The 16,754-nt window shown below is 43.0% G+C and overlaps 1 protein-coding gene across 2 annotated transcripts in view; it reads left to right on the plus strand.

Moving 5' to 3' along the window:
• Window positions 1–250: 250 nt before the first annotated feature.
• IGSF3 (immunoglobulin superfamily member 3) overlaps window positions 251–16,754 on the plus strand; it is a 145,643-nt gene continuing 129,139 nt past the window's right edge. The window contains exon 1 of one of the 2 annotated variants that reach the window (XM_056858501.1): window positions 251–374. In XM_056858501.1, the coding sequence (XP_056714479.1) occupies window positions 302–374 (73 nt within the window). In that variant the 5' untranslated portion in view covers window positions 251–301. The remainder of the gene's footprint in view (window positions 375–16,754) is intronic. The other variant, XM_056858502.1, reaches the window with a different exon arrangement.

Consider the following 16,754-nt stretch of genomic DNA (forward strand, 5'->3'; position numbering starts at 1 on the left):
CGCCTCTGTTGCTCGGTGGAAGCTGGAGTGGGAGAAATCCAAGTCGGTGCTGCAAAATGCCATGTGTTGGGCTTCGGAGAAGCAGCAGAGTCTGTTTGGAATCTTCCTCTAGCATCTGAGGACACTTTCACGCCTCCCACTAAACCTTCTTTCACTTCTTTTTAAATGCTCTGTTCCCAACTCCCTCTCTGCTTGGGTTTCTAACTCCCACCGAAATATTCTTTTCTGGAAATATAAAGCCACGGGTGTTTGACAGCAGAAGATAAAAGAATAAGTAAGAGAGAAAGTGGGAAAGAGCGTGATGTCTTTTTATCTTCTCCCTTTCACAAAGATGAGGTGCCTTCTGCTGGAGCTGACGTCTCTTCTGCTACTGGGTAAGAGGCCACCTATCTCTGTCAGCAAGCACTGGGAAGTTTAACTCCCCCATTAGCTTTTCTCTTTCCAGCACTGCTTTCTTTTAGCAAGACTTGCTTTTATCGTGTTGCATTTGCTTTTTTCTGAATGCTTTCAAGTGGTAGATGAAATTGTGTGTTCCTCCTCCAAAAACAGATGCCACAGCTTCTAAAGGCAAAGGTCCCCTGTGCAAGCACCGGGTCATTCCTGATCCATGGGGTGACGTCACATCCTGACGTTTCCTAGGTAGACTTTGTTTGTGGGGTGGTTTGCCAGTGCCTTCCCCAGTCATCTTCGCTTTACCCCCAGCAAGCTGGGTACTCATTTTACCGACCTCGGAAGGGTGAGAAGGCTGAGTCAACCTTGAGCCGGCTACCTGAAACCAACAGCTTCTACCAGTGATGAAACTGGAGAAAACAAGAAGTGGAAACAGTTACCTTCCCATCATTAACTAGCTTAATTATGTTACAGCTGATGCCTTGTGTACCAGCAGGTTATGATCCATTTGGCATGATCCTTGGTTCCTTTTCTGTTGTGTCTTGGTAAAATTCCAACTTGGGGAACTAGACACTAACTCTCTAGATATTATATTCTTCACTGCCATCCAGCGATTTGTAGTGCTGCTTGTATATATTTTAGCTTCTGTTCATAACTCAGAAGTGACTTTTGGTGGACAAAATTAATGTGCGTGTGTGTAGTTCTGTGAAGTACATTGATAGCATCTGTACATCGATAGCATTTTGTGAAGTACATTGATAGCATCTGGATAGAAGATGCTGCAGCAATAATATTAGGTCCTTCTTAAATATGTACTAGACAATGCAAAAATCCCATGTGTCTCAGTTAAGATTTGTGGGACTAGCCTGGCTTATTGAATAAAACAGGAGCATGGGGAGGGGGAAAACTACCTTAAAGTAACCAAAAGGGTTGTACTATGATGAAGAAGAAAAGTTGGATTTTATATGCCGCCTTAAGAATCAAACCAGTTTACAATCACCTTCCCTTCCCCTCCCCACAACAAACACCATGTGAGGTAGGTGGGGCTGAGAGAGCTCTAAGAGCTGTGACTAGCCCAAGGTCACCCAGCTGGCTTTGTGTGTAAAAAAGGTAAAGGTCCCCTGTGCAAGCACTGGGTCATTCCTGACCCATGGGGTGACGTCACATCCCAACGTTTACAAGGCAGACTTTGCGGGGTGGTTTGCCAGTGCCTTCCCCAGTCATCTTCGCTTTACCCCCAGCAAGCTGGGTACTCATTTCGTGTGTAGGAGTGGGGAAACCAACCCGGTTCACCAGATTAGCCTCCACTGCTCATCTAGGGGAGTGGGGAATCAAACCCGGTTCTCCAGATTAGAGCCCACTGCTCTTAACCACCACACCACGCTGGTTCTCTATGCTGGCAATCTAGTTCTTCTGCTCCAATGGAAATCAGTCATTTTAAACCAGACAAAAACGCCAGGCATCTAAATGTGTGGAGAACAATACGCAAAGCGGCAAATGTGTCTTGTCATCTTTAGTTTAAGGTACCCTTGCAGCTGGTCACTTGCCTGCTAACTCAGTACTTGACTGTTGAATAGCTTCCTCGGCCATCACTCAAGATACTCTCTGACACATGGGATGTATACTGGTGGCAGCCCGGTTAGCTGTTTTGTGAGGAGGTACAGCCCATATTTATGTGCAAGACTGCTTTGAAAACTAGTGGTATTCTTGCAAGCCATCTCTGAAAACAGGCTTTCTTTATCAACAACTGCTCTGATATGTATATATATATATATTTAACTAAAGTGGATTTCAGAGGGCGTAAAACTTTGGTGCTGTTCATGTTTACTTGGAAGCCGATTTTTTTGTAAAGTAAAATAAATGCTTGTGTGTGGCTCTTCAGAGACTAAGAAACAAGGGTAAAAGTAAGCAGTATGAGCCAGTACAGAGTACCTGTAAGCAATTGGCTGAAGTGGTTGGTCTCATCTTCAGATTCTAGCCAAGAGCGACAACTTGTAAGAAACCTTAGTAGGGCTGAACATAGTTTACAAGGTTTTATTCCAGCAGATGTTGTCCACAAAAGAAGACTCATAGAGTTGGAAGGGACCACCAGGGTCATCTAGTCCAACCCCCTGCATAATGCAGGAATTTCACAAGTACCTCCCTCACACACCCCCAGTGACCCCTACTCAATGCTCAGAAGATGGCCAAGATGCCCTCCCTCCCATGAACTGCCTAAGGTCATAGAATCAGCATTGCTGACTTGGGTGGGTTGTTTTTTTTGTCTGTCTACCCCTCTGCAAGCACTCCCAAGTTAATGTGTGTAGGGTTGCAGCTTGAGGAGTAACCTACCAACCGGCTATTGTATTCTGCTAGTTGACATGGATGAATGAGAAATGCTGACTGAGTAAACGTTACATGCTAGAGAACTAAACCATCTCGGCTTAGAGACAACTTTATTGCAAACGGTGTATTCCTAATATGGTGTGAATACTTTCCCTGTTCTCCTTTTAAAGTCAATGTGGCAGCAAGACAGCAGAGGGCCCTCTGTTGCCAGAGGTTCTGTCTTTCATGGGGAAATACAGCTGGGGACCTGACAACGGTTTTTCAAAACACTTCAACATGGGCCCCAATGTCCTGGCTAGATGCCAACCTTGTCAGTGCGTTGCTGTAATTGCTTCAATAAAAGCACTTATTTTTGAATTTTGTATCAAAGCTGTTGTGTAAACTGTTCCCGCCCTTCTGCACAAATGTCAGCTTACCCCCATCCCCAAAATTAATGCTGCTGGTGATCTGTGTGATGTAGAATGAGGATATACCTTCTCCCCCTCTTTCCTCAGACATTTTTCCTCAGTGTGCTAAGCTGATGATTTAAATTATAAGCAGGTCTGGCAATGCCTTGAAGGTCTTGTCGTGCTTGAAAGCTCTGAGCGACTCAGAAATTGTTCAGGGTAATGTATCTGTGGACTGAACTAGATTTGAATGGCTAAAAGTGAGTAATGTGGGGTCAAAAGTTTTATCTTTTTCTATAAGCTGTGAATGATCACAACTGTGAATTAGATGAGATCTGAGAAGTCTTCAGTTCAGATATTGTCTCTGCCACTAGACAGACTCTTTCTCAGCCCCTGATCAACAGTATGGAAGGGATGATACTGAGGATAAAAATGGCCTATGTTACAGGGCTCTTGTAAGACTTATCAGAAGTGAATAAGCCTTGTGGCGCAGAGTGGTAAGCTGTAGTACTGCAGTCCAAGCTCTGCTCATGACCTGAGTTCGATCCCAACAGAAGTTGGTTTCAGGTAGCCTGCTCGAGGTTGACTCAGCCTTCCAAGGTCAGTAAAATGAGGACCCAGCTTGCGGGGGGCAAAGGGAAGATGACTGGGAAAGGCACTGGCAAACCACCCCGTAAACAAAGTCTGCCTAGTAAACGTCGGGATGTGACATCACCCCATGGGTCAGGAATGACCCGGTGCTTGCACAGGGGGCCTTTCCCTTGCCCTTTTTTAATATGTGTGAAGTACTTTGAACACTGAATATGCTACATACATGCCAAGTATTATCAAGGCTACCAGAATGCCCATCTCCTCCCAAACTATCCAGCTTGCCTGTGAAGATCTGCCCCTCAAGCCCTGCTCTCTGTGCCCCTGCTTTTGGAGGTGAGGCAGCTGGCAACTAGAGACGGCGTTTTCTGTGGTGGCACCCTGCCATTAGAATGCCCTCTCCCTTGAGGCTCGCCTGGTACCTACTTTACTTTTGTTTAGGCACCAGGCTAAAACCTTTTTATCACCTTTTTAATGTTCTGCTTGAGTTTTAAGAATAGTTTTTGTGCTGCTTGTGTTTTAATATTGTTGTTTTTAATTGTAAGTCAACTTGAGCAGGAGTCTGAAGAGGCAGCATAGAAATATTCTGAATAAATGACTAAGCGCATTCCTGAGAGGAATGCTTGCGCCGGGTTTAGGAGGCAACGCAGCGGCCTTGCCTCCTAAGGAGGTTTCGGCACCGCCGAAACTTCCGCCTGGCGCCAAAAATCCATGCGACCCTCATAGGGTTGCACGGGAGATATGCCACCTAAAAGGTGGCATATTTCAGCCGAAAAAAGTGGGCGTTCCTGAGCCGAAACAGCTCAGGAGGCCACCCACTGGCCGGTGCCGTAACACCCCGGGACGCCTCCTGGGACGCTGTAACGCCCCGGGGACGCCTCCCGGGACGCCGTTATGCCCTGGGAATGCTTCCTGGGTTGCCACCGTGGCTGGAGACCGGTGTCCAGCCCTGCACGCTGGTGCTGGGGCCACAAACTCCGGCTTGTACCTCCCGGACGCCGGCGCTGTTGGCACTTGCGCTGGCTTGGGCCATAGCTGGCCTCCAAAGGCCTTTGGGCGCGGCCGCCGCCGGAACTCAGGAATGGGCTTTAAATATTGTAATACGTTTGAATTGCTGAAATAAAGTTGACAATTATAGAGTGAGAGGATCAAACAGAACTTGTTGTGTAATCATGGGGGGAAATCATGGGGGGGGGGGAACTCTGCAGCATAAAGATTGAAAAGTCACATCTGGTATGTGGGTGTCATTCAAAAGGTATCACTGGGTTTCTTTTCCTCATGTGGCAGTGCTTTGGTTTCAGTGTTTTAAGCAAGTGATGAGTATATAATGGGGAGAAATAGTGTAAAGTATTGTAAATAACCCTCATGCTGTAATGAGACTGCTAATACTCTTACAGGTGCTAGTAAGTTCGTGTTTCTAAGATTTACTTGCTTCCCCCAAAGGTGCAATGCCTGATACGAATATCAGTTGCATAATATATAGGAAACAGAATATAATAGGCTTGTAGAAAGTTATAGAGCTCTTTTCCTCGACTGTTTTATGAACAGGTTTTCCTGTTTCTTTTAAAATAGTAGACTCCCACCAGTGACTGAATACCAAAGGACTGTAAATTGTATTGTGAACATATGCACAAAAGATATTGTGTGAATTTCTGTGTAAGCCTTTCCTCTTCTTCCTGTTCTCTTACTATGGAATGGTTGTAGAAAAGAGCAAGAGTCCAGTAGCACCTTAAAGACTTTACAAAATTTCTGGCAGGGCATGAGATTTTTTTGTGAGTCATTGGTTTGCTGTTGTAACTTTTAGATGGATATAATATGTATGTATGGGGAGGATGTTTGTAGAAGCTGCTGCATTACCCATTAACAGCGGGTGCTGTCCAATTGATACTACTGAATTTGAAGGTTTGTAGGCTTGAATTCAAATGCCAGTCCAGCCATAGGGCCATAGACCTGTGGATGATGATCCTGAGTGTGGTTGTGCATTTTCTAAAGGAGATAAGATGCTACCTTATACTTAATCAGACCAATGGCCTAGTCTGATTGGTAGCAGCTGCTCTCCAGAGTCTAAGACAGCTGAATATTTACTGGGTATGCTATTATTTAAGATATTTACCTGCTTCTCTCCCAAAACAAAATGATGCTACATGAAAAATTTTAAGAAGAGAGATAATTGGTTGAGCCTAGGAACTTCTGCTTGCAAAATGTGTGCTCTGCCACTGCTCTTTGGTTTTCCCCAAAAGGAACACCAACATTTTACCCCTTATGAGGTTGAATGAGGTTTTTGCTATATTATTGTCTTACAAGTGTTCTAGAGATGGTTGATTATAATGGTTCTGCAACTTGAGAAGTTGTTCTATGTGGAAATATGAGCATCTGCTGTTGCTCCTTCCCCTCAAACTATGAATTTCTGGGAGAGCTTCTGATCTAATGCAGCCATATATTTCAGGTGTTTTGTTCCACCATTTGGTTTCACCTGTGGATGATCCTGAGTGTGGTTGTGTTACTTGCTGCGTGCTTCAGAATGTATTCTATCAGGATGCAAGCTAGCGGGAAATGGTTCTGCCTTCTAGTGAAAGCATGTAGTTGGTTGTCTCACCTTTGTATAAAAAGATGCAGTTTAGAAATAGGGACACCTTTATGCTTCTGAGCAGTACACTGTTGTTCATGGGTGGTGGTTGGTTTTTGTCTGAGTTTAATTTATATAAATGCTGTAGGTGCTACATCTAGGGGAGGGGCTGTGGCTCAGTGGTAGAGCATCTGCTTGGCATGCAGAAGGTCTTAGGTTCAATCCCCGGCATCTCTAGTTAAAGGGACTAGGCTAGGCAGGTAGGTGATGTGAAAGACCCCTGCCTGAGACCATGGAGAGCCACTGCCGGTCAGAGTAGACAGTACTGACTTTGATGGGCCAAGGGTCTGATTCAGTACAAGGCAGCTTCATAAGTTCATATAGCTCAAGCCTAATTAGAAGCCATACCCTTTGCTTTGGAGCTTGTAGCACTGGTTCTGTCAACACACAGTGCTTTGAGGCTGGGAAGCTGCTCTTTTCTTTATATTTTCCAGGACAGGGATGGAACATTGTAACCAGCCTCTGGAGTTAAGCCCCAGTGAATTCATTCTTGCCATTCTTCCGGACATTGTTGAGCTACTTCTTGACAATTATAGTTGGAAAAGTTTGTTCTTGTAACTGGGCAGTGAAATAGGAAATGGGATACTACAGGTTGAGTATCCCTTATCTGGACACCCGATGTCTGGACTGATCTGAAAACTGGACCTTTTGAGCCAGCATAAAGGCATTACAGGCCCTCAGCAGTGCCATTGATGGTTCAGTGTACACAAAATTATTTAAATGTTGTTTAAAATTATATTCAGGCTATGTGTATAAAGTATATATAAAACATAAATGAATTTCATGTTTAGACTTAGGTCCCACCCCCCACATTATGTATATGCAAAAATTCCAAAATACGGAAAGATCTGAAATATGGACCACTTCTGGTCTCAAGTAGTCCGGATGAGGGATACTCAACCTGTAATAGGGAATGTTACTGCCTAGTCCTAGTGATATATTTATTGAAGTCCATGAGACTGGATCGGTAGGAAGTATTCTGCTGATAACCTTCTCGCTCCAACTTAATTTGTTTCCCCATTCATATTACTCCTGGAGACTTCTGCCCTTGTGTTGTAGTAACTGTTGTTCTCCGTATTGTGTTATGACAGATGTGTCCGTTTCCCCCCCCCCCCTCGCAGTCTTTTCTTTTATATAACAGTATTTTGGACCAACAGCAAGAGAAGTAGTTGTTGGAAAGGAATTGGGTGGGGATCAGAAATTCTGCTTTCTGTCAGAAAAGCTGTTGAACTATTAGAGCTAGGAAACTTCCAAAGCAGACATTTTAAGGAGAGGTTTTCTTTTGACTGTCATCGCCTGCTTCTGCGAACTGTACCGTACTATCTATACAAACAGTTGCCTAGGAAGAGTAAAATAGAAGGCTACTCAGCCTAACAATAAGCCAATGAAGCATAACTCACTCTGACAAGCCTTCTGTGGTGCAAAGCAAATTCTGATGTTACCCAGTTTCTAGGCTGCCTCCCTCTTCCACTACTTCTTGTGCCAGACAAGTATGCGTTGTGTAGGAGGAGGGAACCTTCCCAGACAGCGCTGCTTTGTCATGATTGACCTGTCAGTTTGCATCAAGGTCATACAGGATCTTGAGACAATGTCTCTCATGAATTGCAGTACTATGCGTGCTTTTGCTTTTTTAAATTGCCAAGTACGCTGTAGTTAACATGACCTGTTGTGTGTATTTTGACTCTGTGTTTGTACTGGCATTTATCCCCTTTGTGTCTCTAATACAGTGCTCTTGAGTACTTGTTGGCAAAGTGTTTTTGGAGAGGCTTTATCAGCTGCTGGGTATCAAATGTAGGGAAGCCCAATTGGATGTTTCTCCAGGCAAACCTGAGATTAAAATTATGCTGAAGGGCGTGGATTTCACTGCTGGTTTCTCATCTTTCTGGCACAACTGAATGGATCTGGCTTAGCTTTGGCAAGTGCTCCCTTTTCCAAAATGCAAGGATAAATGTATTTCAGATAAATGCATTGGGAAGCTTGTCATGATTCCATGAAAGAGATCATTATCCATCTAATAAACATTCAAGGTTACACCTTCCATAATTCAAGAATTTAAAATTAGCGCAATAGGTGTTTTAAAGGAGAAAGGTTCTTTTTCTTGCCCTCTAATATGTATATAGGGACACACTGTGCAAATAATGAGCTGGAATAAGGTCATCTCCTAGGACTTTTCTTGGATCTTGTTTTTCAGTTCATTGTACACCTGCAATCTCAGATGGCCATCTAGCCTCTTCTTAAAATCTCCAGGGAAGGAGAGTTTACCACCTCCTGAGAAAGCCTGTTTTACTGAGGAACCGCTCTAGCTGTTAGAAAATTGTTCATGCCCAATATTTTGCTCGTCTCCCTCCCCTTCCCCTCCTTCCCCCCATTTCCCTCCCTAAGTTGTAAATTTTTTGAAGAAGGGTTAGCATTCCATGTGTATTAATGCCCACATTCTGCATTCAATCCAGGGGGATTCACAAGGGAGGGATACTCGCGTTTGTAGCTTCCTCATCTCATTTCAATTTAAGAAAGCATAGTCTTCCCTCTTGCCATTCTTGCCACGTGTGTTAATGCCCAGACCTCCCTTTTTTGTTTCAAAACTTGATTTCTTTGAGCAGCTAAGTTTTGAAGCTACAGGAAAAATGGCAGAGTGATTGAAACACGGCGCTAAGAAGGGCAGGGTCCGATCCCCCTCACATCCCCCCACGTTTTTTTATTTTTGAACGCTCAGATTAGCAATTTAACTCTGGATTGATTATTGCCCATTCAATCCAGTGTTAAATTGCGAATCTAAAGTGGGCTAGATTCAAGTCCAGTAGCAGCTTAGAGACCAACAAGAGGCATCTGGTTGGCCACTGTGTCAACAGACTTCTGGACTTGATGGGCCTTGGTCTGATCCAGCAGGGCCTTTCTTATGTTCTTAAGATTTTCGAGGTACAAGCTTTCGAGAGTCAGAGTTCCCTTCATCACATAGGAGTCATCACATATTGCAGTCCGAAGGTGGGAGGGATGCTGCAGAGAAAGAACCCAGGATGCAGAGGTACAATGCACATTGTAATCAGCTTGGTTAGGGCATTGGGGGCTTTGACCAAGCTGATTACAATGTGCATTGTACCTCTGCATCCTGAGTTTCTACTTTACAACACCCCTGCCACCTTCGGACTGCAATATAAGGACTCAGAGATAGAGATGCAACATTTCCTGAAAATTTGAAGCCACAAAAACACCCCATGGTGGTTCCCCCCCCCCCCCGTAGAAAACCTTCCGGAAATTTTGGCGAAAATTGAAATATATGCAGTACATAGTGTTGTATCAAACCTAAACTAACTTTACTGCTTTAACAACATAAAATGCATAATTGGAACTTACTTAGCATATAACGTAATATTTCACATGTTTATGGAATTTAAAAGTTATAAATGCCTTAGTTTTTCTACAATTAAAATTGCAATTATACTCAATACTTGAGAGATAACTGCAAACTATGGTGTCTTAGCACATGTACCTTTTCTTTATCTGGTTAGACAGAGCTCATTTCTCAATGAAATTTTCAGTTTTCCTCTGAGACTTTGGTGCAGTTTCTGCTCCACCTCCCTCTGATTTTTTTCTCTCCCTCCTGCAAGGTAGGCCAATAAGCTTTTTGTCCAGTCCGTGGGTATTTGTGTCACAGTAGTTTGAGGGAGAGATGAAAAGGTCAATCACTAGTCATGTCAGAAGGACAACAGGAGGTATGCAACAGCTGAAAAGCAATGAGAGCCTGCATGCTCCCCTTATGAAGATCAGGTATCCTTCTAGGTGCAGAAATGCATCTTGGATTTAAGAACTGTGTATGTCTACAGCATGCCCACCTTATCTTTAAAAGCATTTCACTCATTCTAAAATAGTGGGAAAATGGAGAAAAGACTTTTGAAAAAACCCAGAAAAAGCCGGGGTGGGTGGGTTCTGACATTTTCTCCGCTCCTTTGCATCTCTACTCAGAGATCTCCATTCCAACTCATATCTGAAGAAGGGAGAAGAAAGCACCCGACATTCCATAAAACTATAAAACTGAGAGTGATTCTGTTGGCAATCTAATCCAGATGCTTTGCCCTAAGGCAGGTTACTCTAGATGTAATGCATCTCCAACAGATGTTGCCCAATCTCATGTTGAAAATCTCTAAGGAGAGAGAATCTTTAAATATTTCCAGGCAGACCTGGCGACTCAAAGTCTGCACTCCACACTGCAAGGTGTTCAGTCTCCAGATCAGGCTATGGCATGAAAAAAAATCCATCCCAGAAATTAGTACTGATTTGTTGCAAAGGATGTGGGGTTGATGCTTGGCCCTTGGGCTAGGTGAGGTAGGAAGTGATACTTATGAGGGAATGTTAAACTAGCTTGAAGGTATAATAGCTCCTTCTGAAATTCTATAGAGAGATGTTGCTGAAAGCATATAAATGATATTATTGTAATGGACTTGAGCCCTGGAAAACTACTGAGAAGGATCGGTAAACCAAAATGTTGCTTTTGGCTTGTAAAGGGTTGCTTTTGATATTCGTTTGTGTGTGTGCATGTCTGGGCAGATGTAACATGACCATTGCATGTGTACATATATCCCACTCTAAACAACTCCTTTATACCAGAACTAGTTCCAGAAGAACACCTTCCTCTATTATGTTCCACTAGTAAAAGAATGGCAGGTTGATTGACTTGTGTGTGGATCAATTCTGTCTCCACAGCCAAAATTCTCATGGCTAAAATTCTCTTCAGGAGAGCTACCTGTGAATGGGTACGAGGTAGCTATTCATTATTTATTGGGGAATATTCACTATTGAAAAGTACAAACAAGTAAGCAAACCTAAGGCTTTCTTTATGGCGAGGTAATGTAGTTTGTGAACAGCACCAGTTCGATCTAGTTTGTGTGTAAAGTTAATATGGTTCCAGTAAATCTTGTTTTAGTGCTTCTGAATGATGAAATACAGGTTGATGGATGGCCCAGGCTGGCCTGATCTCGTCAGATCTCAGAAGCTAAGCAGGGTCGGCCCTGGTTAGTATTTGGACCACCAAGAAATACCAGGGTTGCTGTGCAGAGGAAGGCACTGGCAAACCACCTCTGTTGATCTCTTGCCATGAAAACCCCAAAAGGGGTCACCATAAGTAGGCTGCGACTTGACGGCACTTCACACACACACAGTGGTAGTCTCCCTCTCCCAGGAAGTTAAGATGGCTTCCCTTTTTTAATCTCCCCTGGCTCCCTCCCGACCTTATAGCCAAGCCCTTTCCCTTCCTCCTTCCTGTCTCCTCTTTTACCAGAGCACCGTGGCAGGAGGGTGTGTGTGTGACACTTGATCCCTCCGGCTGGCCGTCTCTCTTTGCGACTCCAGCAGGTAGATAAGTTCCAGTGGTCAAAGTCCAGAGAGGGTGGGCAGCGCAGATCTGCCTACATGTCGGCACGAAACATCCGGGTTTGGGGTCAATCCGGTTTTTGCCTGTCTGGTTAAGGGATGCTCAACCTGTAGTAGTGTTGCGGGAAAGTGAGCCACTATATTGTCATCAGGGTTCTTTGTTGTATTTGAACAAAACCTTTTCTTGTCCAAAAGGTTGCTGGGGCCAGGTGGGCCTGTCGCCCGGCAGGCCATTCTGATTTGCTAGGCAGATATTTTGTAAAAGTTGCTTTGGCAGCAGCTGCCACCGCTACACTGTATGTTCACTTTAAAAGACATCCTGAATAGAGCTTCTGTCTGAAATGTGGAAGAGTTACTATTAGAGGTTATGCATAACTTGTGTCAAAATTCCCAAGGTTGCCCGCAAGGTCAAAATGGTTTGGGACCCCTGATCTCTTATTAATTTTAGTGTATTCTCTCTTATGTTTATATTCAAAGAATACTGGTACTTAAGTATGTAAGATATTTATTTCTTCAGAGTTCTGTTGGCTGGGGTGATTTAATTTTGCTTTTTTGCATATAGAGACTGACTCTATGATAACACTCTGTTCAAGCATCTCTTTAGTTGCAACTCTTTTAGTTAGTCTTTGTGTTGATCTTTGGTAACATTTGATTTTTGGCCAAAAATACTGTTCTGGGGGATTACAAGCAATCCTCCCTCTCCATACCTGGCTGGTTTATTTTTTATTGAGTTTAACATGCACCTTCCTTCTTGCTGCAGAGAGGAAGCTAGGAGTGAATGGGTTTTACTGCATTTGTTTGAACACAGGGATGAATAAGAGCCTGAGACTTGCATTTGCGTTGAGAATATTCTCCAGTAAATAATGAATGATATCTGTGAAGCTGTACCAATGCTGAGCAGATGCCAACTGAAGTATCAATAATACATCTTCCAGGCCTGTGCAAAAGAATATGTGATGCAGTGAACGAACAGTTGATTTACAGTTCTTGGTTATGGCCATAAAACTCAAGAGATGTTTAAGGAAGAGAACAGCATGCTGCATCCATTAGAGGATGATTTGGGAAGGGACCATTGCTCAGCGCTAGATCATCTCCTCTGCATGCAGAAGGTCCCAGGTTCAGCCTCTCGATCTTCAGTTGAAAAGATCTGAGAGTAGGTGATAGACCTCACCTAAGATCCTGGAAAGCCATTACCAGTCAGAGTAGACACTACTGACCTTGATAGACCAGTGGCCTGACTCAGTATAAGGCAGCATGTGTGTTCATCTTTAGATTTTAACTAGCCTCATCTCACTCCCTATCCACCAAAAACAGACTTTAAATGTGAGGTTGGCTCTTTGTTCCTTTCTACAAAAGTCTCCAATGTCTACCTTTTTAATTTCTCTAATTGGGTGTTGGGGGGGGGGGGGCAGGAGGGACTGAAAGTGACTGTGTACGTTTTTAAAATTACCTTTAATGAGAGAGAAACTATTTCTTAACCTTTGCGTTTTGCAACTCATAACAATAAATCTGGTGGGAGCAACATTGTTTGGCCTTTTGGTTTATACTGTAGTTCTAGAGACCTGGTGAAGCCCGTAGACTTGGTTTGCCGTGGGTTGCTTAATGTTCCTTTATTAGCCCTTTATTCTCTCCATTGTGATGTATTTATGTGCCCTTTTAAAAGAAGGCTCACAAACACTGCTTTTATATCTCTCACTGACAAGCCTGGCCTTGTTGCCTTATTTTATTCTCATGATTCAACTTGTGATTGTACTCTAGTGGGTAATTTCCTGTGCAATGTAGTTGCTGATCTGTACACCACAAGGCTATAGAGCAGACAGATTCTTCTTAATGCTGTCTCTTAATCAGCGTTGTGTGAATTTTCTCATTTTAAGTTGTAGGAGTAGGGCTTGAGAAACAGTTTTTAATCTGTGCCTGAAATACGGTATGCTGGGAGTGTAAACGAGTTAAGCATATGAAATAATTTTTAAAGTCCTGGCTTATAGTCTTGTCTTTGTTTAATGGTTACATGATCCCTTGACCCCCTTTATTTGCGGGACCGCCTCTCTCCCTCTGCTCCACCACGACAACTTCGCTCAAGTCAGCAGGGGCTTCTGCAGGTACCAAACTGCAAATGGGCAAAATCAACAACTTCGCGGACACGTGCTTTCTCCACTGTGGCTCCTGCCTTGTGAAATGGCCTGCCCGAGGAGGTCAGAAAAGCTTCCTCTCTCCTGGATTTCCACAAACTATGCAAAACTGAACTATTCCAGAGGGCTTTTCTGTGCAGGTAGTAGGGTTGCTCTACACAAAATGGTTTTACAAATTTGCTTGGATAAATGATTAGGGCCTGTGGTCTATACTGCCGTGTATAGCTTACTGTAAACAGGATCCTATTTATGTAATTTCTGTACCACTTAATGTGTCACGTGAACTTATGCTAAGCTTCAGTTCTTTCTGATGACTCCAGATTTCTAAAATCCTAATGCACTGGTTATTGAATGTCCCATTTTGTGATTGTACTGGCTCACTATGTGTAATCTGCCCAGAGTCCTGGTGAGAAAGGTGGCCTATAAATAATGTAAACAAATAAATAAATGTTTCCTAAGATGTAAATGTTTTGAGAGGGGATTGCTAGAAAAGGAAGTTTAAAACTCTTCACATCTTGGAGATTTGAGCACTTTCTGACCAATTTGGAGCAGTTCAAAGGAATAGTTGGTTCTTGTATCTCCCAGCAGCTTAGCATTACTTAATTGAGTGTGAGCAAAAACTTGCTAACATCTGATACATCAGGCATATGGGACACCTTTCAAAGAAGCAAGACTTTGGAATGATTTATAATTTAGTATTCTACTGCTCAAATCCAATCTCTTGTTACATGTGCGAACTTATTGATTGGCCATAGATTCTTGTCTCTGGTTTTACATTCCATTAAATATCGCAGATTTCCTTTCAACTAAATCAATGAATGTTTTGTCAACTGCAAAATGCAATTGCTATTACTTTGAAAAACAGTAACTGGCTTTCAAAAATTTTAAATCTGGAGAGTCGAGACTTTGATTTTTGGATTTATTACTTGAACCATATTTCTTACTGAAGAATGTATGTTTGTTGGCTTGTTTCTGTTGTAGGTAGAGAAACACCACAGGTATAGCACTGCAGTATCATTTTCATGCTAGAAGTGATGGCAGAGAGAGAGGTTGCAGTCTTCCATATCACCGTTGTGGTATAATGGTTAGAATGTCGGACCTGGGAGACACAGGTTCTAATTCCCACTCTGCCATGGAAGCTTTCTGGGCCAGTCCCATTCTCTTAGCCTAACCTTCCTTATAGGGTTGTTGGAAGTCACTTTGGGTCCACATTGGGGAGAGAGGTAGGGTGTAAGTGAAGTAAATAAAACATATTTGCCACAAACATATTTGCATTCAGTCAGAAATTATCGTGTGTGGTAAAATTGTTCTTTGACAGGACATTAGATGGCCCGTTTACGAAGTAGTTATTTGCTGGGTATTGTGAGTAGATTACCACTTCTTAAATGATCATCTGTAACAGCACGGTATGAGATAGTTCTTCTGGGAAAGAGTATAGTTATGCCAGCAGATTAATTCCCACTCTTTTTGGCTGCAAACGTTGCTTGTCATGCTTTCATATTGCATTGTTGGTTGGGCTAGCTGCCCAGAAGGTAGGAATGTGTGTGTGTGTGCAGACACACACATGCTACTCCTACTAGTTTTGCCTGCATAATAGGCAATTGCAGCTTTTGGTTGGGGTTGCACATTGACTGGGCATCTATGCATAGACAACTGGGATTGTAGAAATGCTATGAGAACTGGCCTCATACATTTGATGCAACCTTCCTCCAAAGCATCTAAATATCTTGCCACCTACCTGGTGGGATTTCCCCCCTTATATTGTATGTATTTACCTCTGTATATTTAAAAGCTGAGCTACTCATACAAATTAATACTTCTGGTCCAGCATCCATAGCAGTTTTGTATGGAAGTGACTAATTTACTATCTTAATTTCCTTTTATGTAAAATGGAAATTATGTCAAAGATACAAGGGAAAAGTTGTTTTTCCAAACATAGTTCAAATGCAGCCACACAATAGTACAGATTGTAGTAGCCTAATTTGGATGTTACCAAAGTATGGTAACTTTTGTAAGATTAGATCTTCTCAGGAAAGGGTGCTACTGGCTCGCCAATAGAAATTTGTAAGAGGCATTTGGACATCCATCTGCAAAGTTGTACCAAATGGCGTCTGCTGAAGCGATGAGCCCAATATCCAAAACCAGCTAAATATCAACTTCCTTATCTATACCACCTACAAGTAAAACCTATGTCTTGTCTGGAATGTATATCAGTGTCTGAAGGGATTGTGACACTTCCCTCGCTGAAGCACTGGGGGGGGGGCATCCCTTTCTTGCTTACAGACAGCCGGCTAACCTAAAACAACTTCTCACCCATGATGATAAACTACTTAACAGGAACATGGACTCTGGCACCAAGGCCTGCCACAAACCAAGGTGCCAACTTTGCCCTCATATAGATTCTAGGAACATCATCTCTGGACCCACCAATGTCAGCCATACTACCTCAGATTCATACTCCTGCTCATCTTCTAATATGATTTATGCCATCACATGCCAGCAATGCCCTTCCACAATCTACATTGGACAAACAGTTCAGTCTCTTAGACAAAGATTAAATGGACATAAGTCTGACATCAGAAACCACAATATTCAAAAACCAGTGGGAGAACATTTCAACCTTCCAGGACATTCTGTTGCAGATTTAAGAGTAGCAGTTCTCTTACAAAGGAATTTCAAAGGGAGATTGGAAAGAGAAACTGCTGCATTACAGTTGATATTCAAACTAAAGTCAATGCATTTACCTGGGCTGAATAAAGACCTTGCATTCATGGCCCATTACCAATGCTGATTTCTCCACACCCATCTCTCCCCTGGACATCACAGACTCTTCTGCATACCACACCTAATCCCATCACGCCTGCTATTCACATGTACATACTGTTAACATTTACATACTAATGCTTGTCTGAATTCACTCTCCTCTACTTAAAGACAGATGGATTC

Source organism: Euleptes europaea, chromosome 12 (assembly GCF_029931775.1).
Source record: "Euleptes europaea isolate rEulEur1 chromosome 12, rEulEur1.hap1, whole genome shotgun sequence".
NCBI classification, from domain to species: Eukaryota; Metazoa; Chordata; class Lepidosauria; order Squamata; family Sphaerodactylidae; genus Euleptes; species Euleptes europaea.